This window comes from Trachurus trachurus, assembly GCF_905171665.1.
Source record: "Trachurus trachurus genome assembly, chromosome: 8".
Classification (NCBI taxonomy): domain Eukaryota; kingdom Metazoa; phylum Chordata; class Actinopteri; order Carangiformes; family Carangidae; genus Trachurus; species Trachurus trachurus.
The window spans coordinates 18,533,508-18,552,243 of NC_139905.1; the positions used below are offsets into that span (position 1 = coordinate 18,533,508).

Here is an 18,736-nt window from a genome sequence, read left to right on the forward strand (position 1 = left end):
TGATTTTCAATCATGTTCATAAAATTGCTTATCTTGTATTTTTCTTTTCACTAAACACAGAGTTCATTCAAGTAATTCAAATACTTCAAACTGTCCTTCAATACTTACTTCGATCCAAAGTCATAATGCCACTTTTTTTCAATAAAGTCTTTGGTCTGTTGGTCAATAAAGACTTACTGTCTGGTGCAACATCTTCATTTTAATTTTAAGATGCATCTGTCTATAATTACTGGGGAGTTTGTGGTGGTTTCATTGTAAAACATCTTTCTATGATGGATTTCATAATAATTTACTACAGCTGAGTAAAAGTGTCAGGTTAATTCCACCACAGTACTGTAATAATCCCCTCAAACCTCATGTTTTTTTTGTTTCTTTTTGATCAATTATTTATTGGTTTTTTTGCAGACAACTGATAAGGCATGAAAATAACCACAATCGGTGGGGAAACATGTGTACTGTCTTTGTTGTCTTTGTTTCCACCCCATTTTAGTCAGATGGACGAGAACCAATAATCAGTTCGCTGCAGAGCCAGAAATAAAAATAAAAATAATAATACAGTTCTTACTTTAAACTTTAATTTTTTTTTTTACCAAGTTTGACCAACAACTGATATTTTGTGTTTTAGCTGAATGTAATCGTGCAGTGGTAAACTCTGTGCAATGTCCTTGTATGAAGACAGCCATTCCTTGATTGACATTACATGTGGGGGTTTCCAGCGGCAAGCTATCATCCTCTTAGCTGCTGTAAGCCCAGCCAACAGAAGACGGCTATTATTTATTGTTAGTTTCAGAGAGGAAATATAAGTAATAGTAGAGAAGGAGAGCAAATAGTTCTCTCCACTACAACAGACAATATAGGGTGGAGTGAGTATAGTTGAGACATGTGTACAGTTAAAACACCGTTAATATCTTGCCCGCGTTGCAAGGCTGAGCCACCATTTTTACTCAGCACATGCATATTAGCATCCTCTTTAGTTGTGGGAAATTTGAAGAGTTTTAGCATCTCCAGTCCAAAGATATCAGCAAAAGTGGTCAGCGGGGTACAGTTGAGACACAATGTCTCAACTGTACCCTGATAGAGTTCTATTACATCACATCACTGTTAAATTGTGCAATGTAGGCTAAGGATAACATGTTATAAGTCACAATAAAACAAAAAAAACCAAAGAAAATGGGGGGAAAAAACGAATATTTGTGATACATGAACAGTGTTGTATTATTAATATTGTAATTTTGTTATATAATTATAATATAATAATATTTATATTAATAATACAATAATATTCCATTATTTTTACATTTTGATAAAGATACATGAATGTATATTGAAATATCTTGTCAAATTGTCAATTTTTAAAAAGTTTATTGCATTTACAATTGATGTTCAGTCATCATCAGTGGGTTTCAATAGGTGTCTCAACTGTACCATGGTACCACATACCATACACATATGGGGTATGGTTGAGACCATGGTAAAAATGCACCTCATGTTTATGACCTGATTTTTTTTGCTTTTGCTCTTTTTACTTTGAAAAGGATTTCTGTTGGTTTTTCTGCAACAACAACCTGCCTGTTACCTCTAGCACATAAACCTGAGCCAACAAGTACACACTGCTTTCCAAAAAGGGAGGAATTAAAAAAAAAAGACAGACTGAAAGTGAAAGGATGAGCATGACTTTTCAACCGATATAAAGAGATACTGCACAGGCAGTAGGCTGGGAATAGGACCAGACATTCAAGGCTGAACGATATATCAGTTCTCTGAACACTACTTTGTTTCCACATCCAGCTTTAAGGTGAGAATCATTTGACACAGCTATTCTTAAATGTTGATATTTTGACATTGTGGAACAGAATTGTTATTTTACTTTTGATGATTTACAAATGTGCAATGCAAGAAATTACACCAGGCATTTTAGAAATCTACCTCTACCCACCTGAACTGGTTCCTCTTCAACTTTTCTTCAATTTAGTGTAGTTTAAGCTTGTTAGGTAGCCTATACCGGTACTACAATGGTACCACAGTACTAAAGCAATTAAAACTTCTTCTTTTTTAAGCTATACTGTAGCTGTCAGTGGTGACGGGGAAGAGGAAACAGTAGGGAGAGAGAGCCCGTCTAAGGGAGGGGTCCCGGCCACTACGTTAAGTAGCAGCATCCCGTGTTTGTCGGATTGGTCAGGTCAGCGTGGCCCATAGAGAAGTCTACTGAGGTTATTATAGCCCATAAGTTTAACTCTACAAGCTAATGTTATTTTTGTGTTTATAATCTCCTCTCCTTCAGCCTCATGTTCTCAAGTCATGCTGTTCTGTTATCAATAAACACACATGGTGATGGTTCTGCAACCGAACTATACACAGCTGATGAATGATTGGCTGTTTTCCTGTCACTCATAGCATCCAGGGATATGACAGGCTGTTTCAATGAGCATGTTGTTCATTTAGTACATACATGTCAAATTATCCAGTATTTTATCCAGCTTTTTTCTTATCACTATCGTCCAGGCCTAATATTCACAATTTCAAATCAATTTGTACCAAAGTTAGGATCACATGAAAGTCCCATTTACAGTCAGTGGTGTGTCTTGGGAGGATCAGAGAGCTATTCAGAGGGTTTCTACTATGTAAATTATGTACATGAATAATCATTTAAAAAAAAAGTTTCTTTGTTGCATGACATTGCACTTCATTCATTTGATATTCTATATGTTGGGTAATGTGTGTGTTTGTGTGGAAGGGTGCACAGGATATAGATACTAACATCATTTTTGTGTTTATGCTTGTGTTATGTCTGACTAGGCCTAGTGGAGGCAACGGATATTACACATAAAATGTTGTTGCCTTGCCCGTCACCGTGCAGCCCATGCAGGCTGGCGCAGGAGATCGAGGGCCCGATCACTGCTGCTTGCAGATTTAATTTTAGTCTTGAAATGCAAGTTATTCATTGTTAACATTAAATTATTGCATGTTTAAAGCAGAAGTGAGTGGTCCGGTCGTTTTCGCTAATGCTGCGTTCCAGGCAGGCTTTTGAAATCGTAAATTACAGCTTCAAGTCACAACTTACGACTTTGTAGCGTTTCAGGCAACCCACTCGTGTTTTTCCGACCTGTTTTACCGGTGAAAGTCACTATAACGGCCACTCGTAACTTCCGACCGGTGAACTCGTACCAGATCGAACTGGTACCACTTCACGGTCGGAAAAATACGAGTTTCCTTGAACGCACCATAACAGTCCTCGTCCCTACGTCACCACATTCACGGCGTCCCTTGGCTGCACACACAGCCCTGCATGCCGTTCTCTCTCCTCATTGGATAAAAACTGTAGGATACGATAAATGTTTTCTCTTCGGCTCAGAGCAGAGCAGAGTGACTGACAGACCCGTGTTTCAGTCCAAACACTCTATGTAAGTGATTGCTGTCGGAAGATATAACTATTTAAGACTTATATTAACACAAATATATCACTTACTTCTGCTTTAAGTAACTGAATATTTTACTAAAATTATTTGGGAACCTGTGTTGGGTTAGGCAGTTAATAACAAAGTCCATTTATTGAAAGTTTTTTTTCTTTTCTTTACAGGTTACCCAAGTATTTTATTGCAGCCATGGGAGGACGCTCATCCACACCTAAATCTAGTAAGACACTTGAAGTCCACACAACAGAAGTGTCAGCTTGTTATGATAAACCCTGGAGAGACATACCATGGAGGTGAGTGATGTGTTCTGGTGATTTTATATGAAAAATTACCACATGCAAAATTGGTTTAATATGCACTGTAACTGAATCTGAAATGTCTCCACTAAACAGCAAAGACACATATCTGCAGGATGTGAAGAATTATAAACCTCATAACACTAAGCTCAAGCACCTCAAAATTCTTCTTCATGGACCAGCTGGTGCTGGAAAATCCAGCTTCATCAACTCAGTTGACACTGCTTTACAAGGCAGAATGGCTGGTCAAGCTCTGGCAGACGCAACATCTCAGGACAGCTTCACCACAACAGTATGACCAATAATTTACCAACTATTTATGATGAAATTGTTTAAGAAATATATCAACTACTGTTGAGTCATAAAGTCCTTCTGATTTACAGTACAAAACTTACAAGATCCAAAAAGGAGATCCAAGGACCTTTTACCCTTTTGTCTTCAATGACATCATGGGTCTGGAGAAGCAGTCAAACAAAGGGGTTGCAATAGAGGACATCAAACTGGCCATGAAGGGACACGTGAAAGACGGTTATAATGTACAATTATTAAATTTATTTAAGTCTGTTGTATGATAAAATCCAGTCTTTTGTTTTCCATATCCCATTTTATTCACATAGCCTACATACATACAATTTATATGGAAAAGTCATTCATTAATTTAATATTGTTTTCTAGTTTAATCCTGACACTCCGTTATCTGAGAAAGATCAAGGCTACAACAGATCCCCCACTCTGAACCACAGAGTTCATGTTCTGGTGTGTGTGGTTGCTGCGGACACACTCGATATACTGGATGATGAAATTATGACAAAGATGAGGGAGGTCAGACTTGCAGCCAGGGACATGGGTAAGTGTTAGCCACTGTGTTTTCCAGTTTGAATCAAATCACCTGACAACATTGTCTTGCTGACTCGGATTCTGCTGTGAATTGGCAGGAATTCCCCAACTGGCTATTCTCACCAAAATTGATCAAGCCTGTCCTGAAGTTGGAAAAGACACACAGAACGTGTATAAGAGCAAGTATTTGAAGCAACTGGTAAGTTTCTATTGGTCAGTTTGTTGAAATTAGTTTTAAAATAATTTAACTTGACATGTTACTATTCTAACACAGGAATCTCCTTTGTTCAGCACTTTATTCTCAATTGTTCATATTTACTGTAGATGGAGAAGCTGAGTGTGAACCTGGGTCTTCCACTGAACTGCGTCTTTCCTGTGAAGAACTACCACTTAGAAATTGACCCTGAAGACAACACTGATGTTCTGACTCTGAGTGCACTGACACACATGATCAACTATGGAAAGGACTTCGTCAACAGTCTCTAAATTCCTCTCCCTTGTGGATTCTTGTAAACCATCTCTTATTGAGTCTGGGAATATATCAGCGTTACTTTGCATGTAATAATCGAGGCCTACACATGATGATATGACTGAAAATAATCTTACGCCGTTAGCTTGTTGTGACGTCATCACGTGATCTGGTCAACAACTCAGCTGTTGTGATGGTGCCTTCAGGGCAGTCGGAAATGTTGCTACAAAAAAGCACGATAGATAAACAACAAATAGGACTCACCCGGAGAGGATATAGCCTGCATGCTATTGCCACATTATGTAAAACTACTGATATATAAATAAACATTACAAATTATTCTACTTTAATACATTCTGCATGCACGACATAGCCTATAGCTAAAGCTTTGTATTAGTAGCTAAGTAGCCTATCACACTGAGAAGTTAAATTGTCTGTAGTAAAGTCCATATTCAGTCCTTGAAATTTCATGATGTAATCGCATAACACTACCATTAAACGCCTCTAGGCTAGATGTTGTTATAGTGTGTGCGTGTGTTTATTTGCTATTTTATTATTTTATTTTTCTTACTCCTGTGAATGAAATAGCCTATGAATAGCCTCCTGTTGTTGTTGATTTATCTTCTGAATGTGTATATTTCTTGGGGAGGTGCTTCTTATAAGCCCATGTAGGGTTTTTTAACCTCTCCTGCACTTACTATTCTTGTTCATTTCTGTTTTTTGTAATTGTCGTTTTTTATGGTGCAAATAAATAAATACTAAAAATACAACAACAACAAAAAATAGCCTATGCATAAATAATTCCCATCCTTTGACGGCCGTGTGGACTGTGTGGAGTCGCTCCCTCGGTGAAGCTGGGAAGTCGTAGCTTTGGGAGAGCACTTGAAGGCAGCATGGGACCAGTGAGGAAAAAAGAGGAAGAAATCCACGTAGCCTATCTTGCATCGTAATAGTGCAGCCGTGTAATGTCCTCAATGTGTAGCTACGTACGTGTAAAGAAACGCTGCTCTTAATTTTATTTTTAAAAGGCGGATAACGGTGTTCATAGTGGCGGGCTAACGCGGAACAACCCATATTAGTCCCGTTTGCTGAAAGGGAGAGGACTAAAAAAAAAAAAATGGAGCTGGAAGACGGAGTTGTGTACCAGGACGACCCGGGGACATCAGCGATGATGTCGGAGCGGGTGTCGGGCCTGGCCAACTCCATCTACCGCGAGTTCGAGCGGCTGATCGGTAAATACGACGAGGACGTGGTGAAGGAGCTGATGCCGCTGGTCGTGGCCGTGCTGGAGAACCTGGACTCGGTGTTCGCGGAGAACCAGGAGCACGAAGTGGAGCTGGAGCTGCTGAAGGAGGACAACGAGCAGCTCATCACCCAGTACGAGCGGGAGAAAGCGCTGAGGAAACACGCAGAGGAGGTGAGTCCAGCTCAGCAGCAGCCGCCCGGGGGAGATATAAACCAGTTGGTTATCTGGTTATCTGTTTGTTTTGATTTGGACGAGGTGAAGTGAAGTGAAGTGAAAGGCTGCTTCAGGTGCTTTCTCCTCTCAGCATCCCTCAGCAGCAGCGAGGTATTAACCTACTATACACGTGGCCCGGGCAGCATCCACGGTGTTCATTGGAGATGTAAACAAGGCAGTGTCATGGCTAACGTCAGTCTGAAAGGGCCTCTCTTCCTCTCTCTCTCTCCCTTTTCTATTCTCTTGGTTGTGTTTTTCTTTTGTCAGTGACATAACACAGTGCATCTCTCCTCTGCTCTGCCCCGGAGATGAGAGCTCCTTCCTCCCTCACCTTCCTCCTCACCAAGAGGCGTCTTCCTAACGAGCACACCATCAGATGTAGCTACACCTATAATCTATCAGCTGGCCTATTGCGTCAGATAGTGAAGTCACGTCTGAGCCCTCGTTGAGACCCTGACTGAAGAAACAGCAGGTGAAGTGACTCAGCATTTTGAGCTGTCACTGTAACTTCTCTTAAATAAAACTGGGCTAAGAAGACAGAGACAGAGGGATGGTGGATTTGCTTGTTGTCACATGACATCCCACCGGCTTCACCCAAACTGTCCATATTGATGATAATTTTATGAATACAGCAGACCATCATTCACCGCCACTGTGATAAGTAAAACTCATTCTTTTGAAAGGCTACTTGAGTGTAAGTATTATCAACAAAATGTACCACAAAGGAGCAAATGTGACTGATATATTATTAAAAAATAACATGATTTTAAATGTTCATACTGATGCGTCTGTGTGCCAGCAAACTTTTACAGTTCAAGTTGACTGAGCAAGTCTTAACTACCGTCAAGTCTTTGGTCAGACTCTTTTGAGGGGTTCAGGTAAAATCTGAAGGGTCATGAAAAGAATGAGAGGAAATATACTTTAATGTCTTTGGGCTGCAAGCAGACCATCTGAAAAGTTTGGATGGAGGATGCTTGCATCAACCAAGCAAAAAACACAAGCCACACACACATTTGGTTGGTTTGTTGTTTTCACTCTGTTTCATTTTTGACAGCGGTAGTGTCTGGTTTGCAGCTTCAGAATTTAAATTAAACATATAACAAAGTAAAAACGATGAAACCAGTGGCCAACCCAATGTGTGACTCTTCTGCCTCCTGGCCCTGGGCCTCTGTGTAACAGCCCGATGTGATGTGACTCAGACCGTCTGTCCCTGCTTGCCTTTTTGACTCGGGGCATCAGGACAGCAGGGACACTTGGCCCAGTATGATGTGGACATGTAGACCCCTTCATACACACAGTGACACTGAGGCAGGGTGACAACCGGACACACAAACACTAATGCACATGCGCACCGTCACGGGCATCTCGCGCTGTTACGGCAACACACTCTGTGAAATAGAAATGCACATGTTATCGTTAACCCAGTGATCATGGGATTGTCCCGGGAAGGACTCTTTGTCCACAGACAGACCTGAGGAGGAGAGAGCAGTGATACGCTGAGCCCGTTGGGAGAGGGCTAGGTATTACTTCCAGGTCATGTGCTCCTTTGTCACAAACTAGCAGAAAGGGAGCGTTCACCAGCTTGCATGTTTTTTTTCCTTTCCCTTTTCCTATTGTCTTGGATTTTAGTGTCAAATTCTGGCATCTTGACCCCTCACCTCATACAGGGTAACCAGTGGTGTCATGTTTCTATCTGGGAGCCTTTTGCTCCATTCATTCCTTTTCAGACTTTACATTTTACAGCAGGACTCTCTGTGGCTGGATTCACGCATAAAACCCACAAATCTGCTGTTCTGTATATACTCTGTTTATGTGATTCGAAAATGTAGACATCAAAATAAATAGTACAAATAACTTATGATATTAATGCTCATGTGGAAGTTATTGATTTAGATTAAACCTGAGGCATTTAGCCAGCTGTTCAGACCAAAAATAATGGCAGAAGAACAACTTTCAAGATCCCAAAGTGACATCCGCTGTTCCCTTGTGTTATCTGATCAGTGGTGTAAAACCCAACCTGCAATATGATACTCAATTTACTATCACAGAACAGAAGACTAAGAAAACCAACACACAAACTATGATAATGCTTAGTACCCTGTATCATATTATTATGATTATTTGTCATTTGGTGTGGACATTTAGCGCCAGGCAGTCTGTCATGTGTTTATACGTTAAGCTACATTGGGATTCATGTGTCCAGAGGAAGGAGGGCCGCCACAATAGGGCCTTGGCTTGTTCAGCTGGACAGGATGTGGACGCTGACACACACACAAACACACACACACACGCCCACCCACACACACACCCTCTTAGAGGTTTGGTTGGAAGGAAACTACTGGAACTGGAATTTCCATATGAAGCAATAAGATTAAGATCCTGCCCCTCTCATGGTACATATTGTAGAAAGCTATGTTGTCACAGTCATTCACATGGCCTTTTATTGTTATATTATATTATATTATATTATAACTGTATATTATACATTGTAAAAAAGATTTGGCTGTCCAGTGGATGTTGTTAGCTTAAATGGTTTAGGTCTGTGTAATCCTGAATACAATACTGCTTGTTTGTTGCATATGTAAAGTAAAAATACTGTATTTGATGATTTATTAATAGCTTGACATCTGTGTGTGTGTGTCTCTCTCTTTCTCTCTCTCTGAGTAGAAGTTCATTGAGTTTGAGGACACTCATGAACAGGAGAAGAAGGACCTTCAGAACCATGTGGACCGAATGGAGTCTCACTCCCGACAACTGGAGCTCAAGATCAAGAACTACGCAGACCAGAGTAAGTGCACGCCAAAACACACACACAAACACGCCATCATTGACTCAATGTGTTCCCTACTACTCACACTAACCTAAGCCTAACACCCCCCCTACACATACATGCACATACTTGCGCAGATGAGCAAAATTCGATTGATAACACCTTGTCGTTCTCCTGTTCTCCATTGTGTCTTAGAGGGACGTCCAATATGAAAATTCAGAGATGAGAGTTTTTTTTGGGATGTTCTCTTCTGGTTTTGCCTTTTTTTTCTCTTTTTTTTTCTCTTTACATGCCATGTTCCTCACTACTTTGATGTATCTGTCATGGCTTACACACACACACACACACACTTGCACAGCCATACACACTGGCAGATTCTCTTTTTCTCTATTTGTGGGGGTAACAGTAATGGGATTATAGGATTTCTGTTATTCCCATACTCCTAATGCGGCAGTGCATTACCGCCCATTGCATTTGTGGATTAAAGAATGGAGGCAAAGCAATTGGCTGAGATATTCTGTCGTTCTGGAAACAGTGAATCCACACACACAGCGACTGATGCAGTCACACAGCTGAACACTGCAAATTATTCATTCACATACACCTGAAATGGGGAAGAAACACTGAGACTCTCCCGTATCTTAACTTTAAGTCCATGTTTTAACAGGGCTAACAGAAGTAGCTCAGTCGGATCAAATCAGATGCAGAATGTATTGCGATTTTGTTCCTATTGTCAGTCTTAATTAACAGTTTTCCCCCTCTTTGGGAAAAGTATTTACACCTTCTGTGGAATCTCTGCCGTTCCCACTGCATGGTAAATCATTGATCATTACTGTATAGTATGTGGCAGCATTTGAGCTTGGGTTGCTCCTGAGGCTTCCAGGTCAGAGTCCACAGCTACTGCAGAAGTGGCAGATAATTGGCAGTGATGACACAGCAACACAGAGACCAATAATTTAGCAAGTCGTACTTTGTAGTTCTCTAATTTTATTCGTCAGTGTCCTGTTCTCTCATTAGAGACACTTTGAACTCTCATCTGCACCATCACGTCGAGATCCAGGCTGCATTTGATGAGTGATGATGAGATACGCTGCTATTTTTGCGTATTGTATTAAGGCCTCAGTTCATTGTACTGCATTTGTCAGGCAAAAGGCATCTGACAATCTAATGATGAATGTTTTCTACACAGACTCATGTCTCACCCTCTAGGCCTCACAGCAGAGATTCAGTGTTATATGTAATTGACCTCAGTGGCCAATTACACTCCCACAGAGATTAGGGGAAGTGACAGTGTCATTTCTGTGGTGTTGTTTCTTTTTGTTGACCAGTTAGAGAAAGAAAGTAATTTTATTGACCATTGCTAAACAGATTTCCTGTGCAGTAAATTGTAAATTCAATCAGCGGTATCAGCCTCACATTCCCGCACTCAGTGATTTGTCATTCTCACACATCACTAATGCGAACACACAAGAGGGATTACTTCAGACTTCAGTTATCTCCCCCCGTGTAGAGCCTGTTCAGCCTTGACTTCATTACATGTCACTATGAATTTGATGACTCATGATAGCAGAGTGAAATCCTTGGGTTGGGTCAAAATACACACACAACATGCAAACTTTAGCTGCTGTAATTGATATTATCCATGCTCTATACATCTGTCTGCCACAGCGGCTCTCTGTGTGGCTTAGACTAAACCTGACACACTAATAGGGGATTAGGTGTTTTTGTCACACTCACTTCCTAAATTGGCCCAACATTCATTGAAACCCATTTGAGTGAGATTACCCCCTTTGCCTGCCTGGCACAGCAGCAAAAATGCACACACTTTTGTGTATATGTGTTACAGTTTGCATTGCACCTGTAAATACACAACAGTCAAAACTCCACAACAAAGATGTTAAATAATGGTGCTGCTCTTTTCTTGTGAGGTTAAACCGAGACTCTTATAGGTTTAGTAAAATAATCCTTTTGGAAAAACATAAATATTTTATTCTCATTCTCACTTTCAACTGAGCACAGGTGTCATCTGTTTCAGTCGGCAGGTTAGAGGAACGAGAGCTGGAGCTCAAGAAGGAATACAACTCCCTCCATCAGAGACACTCAGAGGTAAGTGGGTGAGAAGGAAGGGGAAAAAAACACATGTTGTACAGTTGTAATCAATGATGACATTCATGACGGGTTTTTTCTTTGGGTTCTTTTGCTGTGACTCCTGTAGATGATCCATAATTATATGGAGCATGTAGAGAGGATTAAGCTGCAGCAGATTAATGAGTCTTCAGAGTCGAATACAGGCGGCCGAATCAGGTAAGATCATGTAGATTATGTTTTTGTTAAGAGACTTTAATGGCAAAATAACACTCTGCACTAAACTAATTTTAGGCAAAGCTGGTTGATCTTTTACCTGCACTTCAAAGACTTGGGTCAATTGAGACAATATGCTGAGATTGAGAAAACATGTTTTTTCTTGTCCCTTCTCCTGCTGCAGGAGAGAACGGCCTCTTTCTTTGGGGATATTCCCGTCCTCTGGTGGGGCGTCCCTGATAATCCCAGACCCACAGGCCAAGGCGGAGACACCGGGCACAGAGGGCTGGAGGTTCACTGACCCAACACAGCCACGGTCCAACACTAGCCTCAAGGTAGGTGTATGTGGACAACACCTCTATGTGTTGAAAATAATGACTTATCCCAGTTTGATATTTTTCTTCTGCAGAGAATAAACTCAGGTCGGGCTCAGACTCACATGGGGAGTGTGGAAATGTGGAAAGACGAAGGACGCCACATTTGTGACTTGTTAAAGTATTTAGACTTTTTATGTCTGTGTCCTTCTTCTCATATCCTCACTATCTTTTTTCCAGAGCATCAGTTGTGTGCCCTAATTGGCGATGTGTCAGATCTGATTTCTGATTGTAAATGATAAGAAAAAAACCCAAAAAAACATGTACGTTAATTGCTCGCCTCACTAAACTGATGGCAAGTGGTTTCAAATGACAGCACTTGATTTAAATGGTAATTAAAAATAAGTGTCAATAGTTCACAAACACAACATATGATCACTGATTATCACATTTCCTACTGCTAGAGGGGTTTTGCACTTTTGGCTTTGGGCCCTTTTAAAAATAGAGAGCCTTTGATAGGACTCGGGCGTGCTTAAGCATATTTTAGTAGGGATCTGACAGGGTGATCTCTGTTTTCAGACATCCTCCTCAACCCCCTCTTTAGCCATTGATAAATATGCAGACTTCCCCTCCACAGCAGCAGTAATTAAATATGTCTCATGAATATTCATAATAGCTACAATTTCCTTCTTAATACAGGCACAGATTTTGATATTTAGCCCCGGCCATGATGTGGTGTTATGTTTAATTTGCAGTGATTTCAGCTCATGTTAAACTCACTCCATGATGGTTATGTTCTGTGATCTGCGAGGTAAGCCGTTCTTTATACAAAACAGTGATTGGCACGTTCACAACAGTTTTGCAGTGTGGGTTATAATAGTATCTGTGGCAGTTAAGACCTGGAGGGTGACGATGCTATTTCATCCCACTGCTGCGTTTTTTTGTTTAAACTGGGACATCAGCTCTGCAGCGCGGTGCATGATGGGAGCGATGCCGCTGTATGGCTCCCAGCCAGTCACTGAGGGAGAAGAAGGCGAGCTGGAATGTGATTGGTTCTTATGTAATCGGTGCTACTGGACGGTTATTGTTGAGCTATGGCCTTTTGAGCACGAGTGGCTTTGATATGCAGACAGGCTCTGGGAGTTGAAGAGAAACGTCATATTTATTTATAGGAGTGGGTGGCGTTGCCTTGGCGAGTGAAAAGGAACGACAGGTTAATGACACACATGCCCGCATGCCAGCCATGACTTAATCTCCATCCACAATCTGAGTCATAAAAGCAAAACCATCCCATTGCCTTTAAGATTGGCATAATTATATTTAGTGTTTTATATTATTACATTTGGCTTCATTTGACGGGACCTTAATAAGGCGGTGCCACTGAATGGATGAGTTCACATTTTTTTGAAATCTATTTTAAACCATTACTGACAGGCCTTGTGGGCACTGAAATAGTTTTTGTTCCCTTTTCTGTGCAAATACGCGTTCTAAAGTTAGACTGACGCTTCAAGCTTCAGCCTGAGTTAGTCAAATCAAATGGAGAGCGACCAAAGTTACAATCTGTTACGTAGCAGATTCCCTCCTGGTGTTTCTGTCCCTCTGCTGCAGTTCAGCAGGAAAACACTGTCTGAGCAAAAAGTGTGAAATAAACTATAAAGTACAACTTTAACACCTAAAAATGTGAACTTATCCATGATACAGTTGAAATATGATTTAATATTATTACTAAATAATACTGTAGTCTCAATTATTCATGAAGTCAAAACAGTAAAGATTTGGGTGCAAATTTAAACAAAGATGTGGAAGATTTGCCCAGTTTTCTTCATTTCATATCCGTATGCAAACTGCAAAGTATTTTGGCTGTAGGTTGGACTGAACAAGCTGTTTGATTTGGGTGTGAAACAGTGAAATACTAATTACTTTCTGAAAATACTGAAACATTTTCATCACAATGTCTTTCAGCCCAAGACGTCATTAAATGTCTTGTTTTGTCTGGCCAACAGTCCAAAATCCAAACATGATCACTTTACTGCCACATAACACAAAGACAATGCAGCAAACACTCACAACACACAAGATGGAACTGGGGAGTTTGGTCCCTTTTAAAAGTTAGTTGCAGTTGCAGATAATTTTTCATTGACTGATAAATTGATTAATTGTTTCATCTTTACAGCTAGTAGCATTCGTCTAAAAATAATGTATTCCTGAAATAATACCGAGAGAAAATGTAAAAAAAAAAAGGAAGAAGACATTTTTTAATTCACTTGATTAAAAAAAAGTAGGACCGTTGACCTGTGCTCACATTCAATTATATACTTTGCAACACAATAGTATTTTCCATTCACATCACAAACATGCACATTTGGAGGTGTATGCATTTCTCCTAATCTGCTTCTGCACATGTGAGCTTCATTCTTACTCTCCCCCCACCCCAAGCAGTTGGACTCTGCCGACCCCCCAAAGGAAAGGGAGGGTAAGAGTGCGCAGGACTCTTCTTGGGGGAATTCACTGGCAGACGACTGCAAGGTAGTTGGATGAGTGGTGGCGAGCGGAAGTGCCGGCAGTAGCAGCAGCAGCACGCCCGCATTGGCTGTGGACAGTTGTGTGTGTGTGTGTGTGTGTGTGTGTGTGTGTGTGGGCTTCAGTAGTCTCCTCCGCTCTGCTGTTTCATCTTTTCAAAAGCGCCGCCTCACTTCATGGACCACCTGTGCTAGATTGAGCTACATGCAACCACGTCCTTTGCGCAGGGTTCAATGGGGACTTTCAAAATAAGTGCAGGCAGCAATCAGCTGTGTCACAGATGCTATTGGTTAATTATTAATCTGTCGTGTTCAATAACAGTGTGGTTGCATCTGGCCTCAGGTTTTTCTTTTCATTTCAGTAAAAAAAAATGCATGACTTTTATATCTCACATGCTTCCTTGTATTTTTTGCTTCACTCATGATGTTCTTTAACGATCACTCATCAATACACTAACATGTCATCACACATTGAAACAATATGCTGTCTCTTAGTGCTCTAGTTGTGTGACTTTGGTCCAGTAACTTTATCATTTCAACCTTTTTTCATTTAGTTTTTAGATCCTGTGTCAGTTGTGTTGTGTACTAGAGGTAGAATGGCAGCCGTCATCGTGCCCATGTTGTGTGTTCAGATGATGGTGTATGAAGCCCCAACCTCCTCCCTGCAAACCGTGTAGCTCTGTGTGGACTTTGTGTCTGTGTTTGTGTTGCTCTTGTGTCCCTCTGCAACTAAAGACATATCGCTTCTTTAGTTTTTTCAAAGTTCTTTCCTTATTGTGTTCCTTCAGTGAAGAATTACTTTTCGGTACCTTGCTGTTTTCCTCAGCTCCATTTTTTTTGACAAATTAGTATTTTAAGTAATATTTCCCTTTCCTTTTTTTTGTTTTTTTAAGTTAATCAAAAGTTTACAGGAAATAATTACGTTGCTCTTGCTCTTCACAGTGTAAGAGCAAAGTGTGTCTTCTGTTGTGCTGCATGAGTAGTGTATGTAGTGAATTTGTGATTAGCACCTTGTGTGTTCCTCCTGCTGTCCACCTTGACCGTGGTGTTTTGTTTGTGGTCTGAATATGTTCGTTATGTTTTTATTCCTTTATTGTGACACATTCATTTGGTCTTGGCCTTTGACTGTAAACAGCTTTCTGTGTTCTAGTTGCCATAAACTAAACCCATAAACTTTACAGGATGAGTTGTCGGATTTCACGGGCTCCAAGTCGGCCACACCGATGTCCACCACGGCCTCCGACATGGAGAAGGAAGATGGGAACAGTAAGAGCACTGAGGTGCAGGCTGCACCAGGGACCAGATCCATATCAGTGGGTAGGATCAAACATCATGAACCTGTTGTCTACACATTCACAATCATTAGCCATCTGTTAGTTTTGATGGCTGTCAAGCATTTTGCTCTCTTGCCATTTACCATATATAATGACACAGATGTTTTGGCAGACTGTGTTTATGCTGTTGAGGTTTCACAGGGAACTTGTTTTTGTGATACTTCAGTCTAAAAATACCACAACTAAAGATGCTCTCTTCAGGTTTGTTTTTGTCACATACCCCTCCTTCTCTTTTGATGATTTATCCTGCTTTATATTTTCTGAAGGTTTGCCTGAGAATGAGGACAGCTCAGATGTGCAGGACATCATTGAATCCACCCCTGAGCTGGACATGGATCTGGGTGGATACAAAGTCTGCAGGTAGAGCAAAGAAAATGTAATGTTTAACAAAACGTCACAAGGTAGCGAAACATCACTTCCTGCTGTTTATTGCTCTTCCAGCACCCCGACCAAAGGCATTGAGAACATGGCATTTGACCGCAACACAGACTCTCTGTTTGATGAGCTGTCGTCTGCAGGCACTGGCCTCATAGGGGATGTGGATGAAGGAGCCGACCTGCTTGGTGAGTAAGAACTCCATCCTCACTGGATGAATGTCGCTCTCAGATGATTTCATGTGTCAGATCCTCGGATAAATTTCATCAGGGTTGTTTTGACATTTTCTGCATTGAAACTGAAATGTCTCATGTTCATTTATGAAGCAACTCAAATGTAATTTTAACAGAAAAACTGTGAAGACACATCTTTCCTGAGTACTTGAATATTTACAATATTTAATTGTTTGTGTAAAAACTCCACAGTTTTGCATATTGTGTGATGATTAAAGCAGAAGTAAGTGGTCCGGTCGTTTTCGCTAATGCTGTGTTCCAGGAAGGCTTTTGAAATCGTAAATTACAGGTTCAAGTCACAATTTACGACTTTGTAGCGTTTCAGGCAACCCACTCGTGTTTTTCCGACCTGTTTTACCGGTGAAAGTCACTATAACGGCCACTCGTAACTTCCGACCGGTGAACTCGTACCAGATCGAACTGGTACCACTTCACGGTCGGAAAAATACGAGTTTCTTTGAACGCACCATAACAGTCCTCGTCGCTACGTCGCCACATTCACGGCGTTCCTTGGCTGCACACACAGCCCTGCATGTCGTTCTCTCTCCTCATTGGATAAAAACTGTAGGATACGATAAATGTTTTCTCCTCGGCTCAGAGCAGAGCAGAGTGACTGAGAGACCCGTGTTTCAGTCCAAACACTCATTTCATTTCATTTCATTTATTGTTTATTTGTGACGGGACTTTGCATATTAATGAACATTATAAAAAATGTAAATACACCAGATTTAGCTCAGGGCTAATTTCCATCCGTAGTCCCGCGGCACACATAACGACAATTATACAAAACATCAATAACAACATTTATAACATTTAGTATGGTACGAGTACCATATCACAATATCACAATACTATTACACAAATCACATTACAAATTTAAACCTTAGCTGCAGTGGAAAGAGCAGCATTGTAATAATAGGTTCGGGAGCTGTTAGGAACCATTAAAGTGCATCTGTTATAAAGTGCTATTATTGCTTACAAAAAGTGCTATAATAAAGTGCTGGATTTTAAAGTGCCAGAGGTAAAGTGCCTACAGTTTTGGTAAGAAGAAATATAAGAAATATATTTAAAAAAAAACAGAAGAAACAAGTATACAAGGCACACACGCCCACACGTACTCACACAAAAACAAGCATGCCCTTAATGTTGGCAGGCTTGGTTGTTGGTAAGCCATATTTTCAGCTGTTTTTTGAATGCTACATATGTTGATATTTCCCTTATGGCCAGAGGTAGCGTATTCCACATTGAGCAACCATGGACTGATAAAACCTTCTGTGCGAATGCTGTTCTCCTAAACTGAACCTCACAGTCACCTCTGGTGGTAGCTCTCGTTGTTGTTGCGCTATTTTTCTTTTTAATAAAATGGCCTAGTGGTGGAGGTGCCAACCCATTTAATGACCTGTGAATGAGACAGGAACTTTTGAGTAGTTGGAAGTTCTCGAATGTCAAGAACTGATATTTTTTCAAAATTGGGCAGAGGTGGAAAGACTGGGGCTTTTGATCAAACACCTTGATTGCTTTTTTATATAGCTGTTTAATAGGTTTGAGAGTGGTGACTCCAGCAAACATCCAGGTTGTGAAGCAATATTCAATATGTGACAGGATCAAGCAGTGTAGGTAGGCTTTTGCCGCCTCCGTTGTAATAAAAGGTCTGATTTGTTTAAAATTTTGTATATTAAATTTTAAAGTGTTGGTTATTTTTTTGGAGTGTTTCTTAAAGGTGAGGTTGGAGTCCAGTAACACCCCAAGGTACTTAAAATGGGTTACTGACTCCAATTTTACTCCGTTCAAGACAACCACTTTTTCAGACATTGGTGGCTCAGTGTGTTTTGTACCATTTTTGGTGAACAGCATGTGCACAGTTTTTTTTGTATTTAACATTAAACACGAATTACATAACCAGTCTTGAACCCTAGTCAAAGCATCAGTTAAGTTTTTTGCCGTTGTCTTTGCATCCTTTCCCTGAGTATAAATCACAGTGTCGTCAGCATACATCAAGACTCTAACATCTGGACAAATATCAGGAAGATCATTGATGTACATGGAGAATAGCAAAGGTCCCAAGATTGATCCTTGTGGGACTCCAACATGACAAGCTTGGTGGTGAGACATGACATTGTCAATCTTGACTTGCTGCGATCTATCTGACAGATAGGATTTAAACCATGATATAGCTTCATCAGAAAGATTAAAATGAGTGAGCTTGTTTAAAAGAATTTGATGGTTGACAGTATCAAATGCTTTTTTGAGATCTAAAAACACTGCACCTACACAGGGGTTCTTATCCAGTAACCCTTTAACATTCTCAATAAAAAAACAGTTTGCCGTCTCGGTGGAGTGATTGGACCGGAAACCAAATTGCATGCTGTGAAGTGGGGTAAATCCTTTATCAAGGTGTTTAATAAGTTGGGCTGCT

The 18,736-nt window shown here is 40.6% G+C and overlaps 2 protein-coding genes across 10 annotated transcripts in view; both read left to right on the forward strand.

Moving 5' to 3' along the window:
- The first annotated feature begins 1,715 nt into the window (after positions 1-1,715).
- LOC310990060 (interferon-induced protein 44-like) lies at positions 1,716-5,493 on the forward strand. 2 transcript variants are annotated; one of them, XM_083977286.1, is made up of 7 exons: positions 1,716-1,795; positions 3,578-3,706; positions 3,806-4,001; positions 4,093-4,245; positions 4,385-4,556; positions 4,645-4,745; positions 4,871-5,493. In XM_083977286.1, the coding sequence occupies exons 2-7, from the start codon at positions 3,603-3,605 to the stop codon at positions 5,030-5,032; spliced, it is 888 nt and encodes a 295-aa protein (XP_083833412.1). In that variant the 5' UTR covers positions 1,716-1,795; positions 3,578-3,602; the 3' UTR covers positions 5,033-5,493. The 2 variants fall into 2 exon arrangements, with proteins under 2 accessions (XP_083833412.1, XP_083833413.1); XM_083977287.1 differs by having other exon boundaries at positions 4,838-4,986.
- Positions 5,494-5,928: 435 nt separating this feature from the next.
- spag9a (sperm associated antigen 9a) overlaps positions 5,929-18,736 on the forward strand; it is a 28,939-nt gene continuing 16,131 nt past the window's right edge. For 3 of the 8 annotated variants that reach the window (XM_083977783.1, XM_083977784.1, XM_083977786.1), the window contains exons 1-9: positions 5,929-6,432; positions 9,142-9,262; positions 11,280-11,350; positions 11,460-11,548; positions 11,730-11,880; positions 14,296-14,385; positions 15,560-15,695; positions 15,979-16,072; positions 16,154-16,275. In XM_083977783.1, coding sequence (XP_083833909.1) covers positions 6,133-6,432; positions 9,142-9,262; positions 11,280-11,350; positions 11,460-11,548; positions 11,730-11,880; positions 14,296-14,385; positions 15,560-15,695; positions 15,979-16,072; positions 16,154-16,275 — 1,174 coding nt within the window. In that variant the 5' untranslated portion in view covers positions 5,929-6,132. The remainder of the gene's footprint in view (positions 6,433-9,141; positions 9,263-11,279; positions 11,351-11,459; positions 11,549-11,729; positions 11,881-14,295; positions 14,386-15,559; positions 15,696-15,978; positions 16,073-16,153; positions 16,276-18,736) is intronic. The other 5 variants (XM_083977782.1, XM_083977785.1, XM_083977788.1 and 2 more) reach the window with 2 other exon arrangements.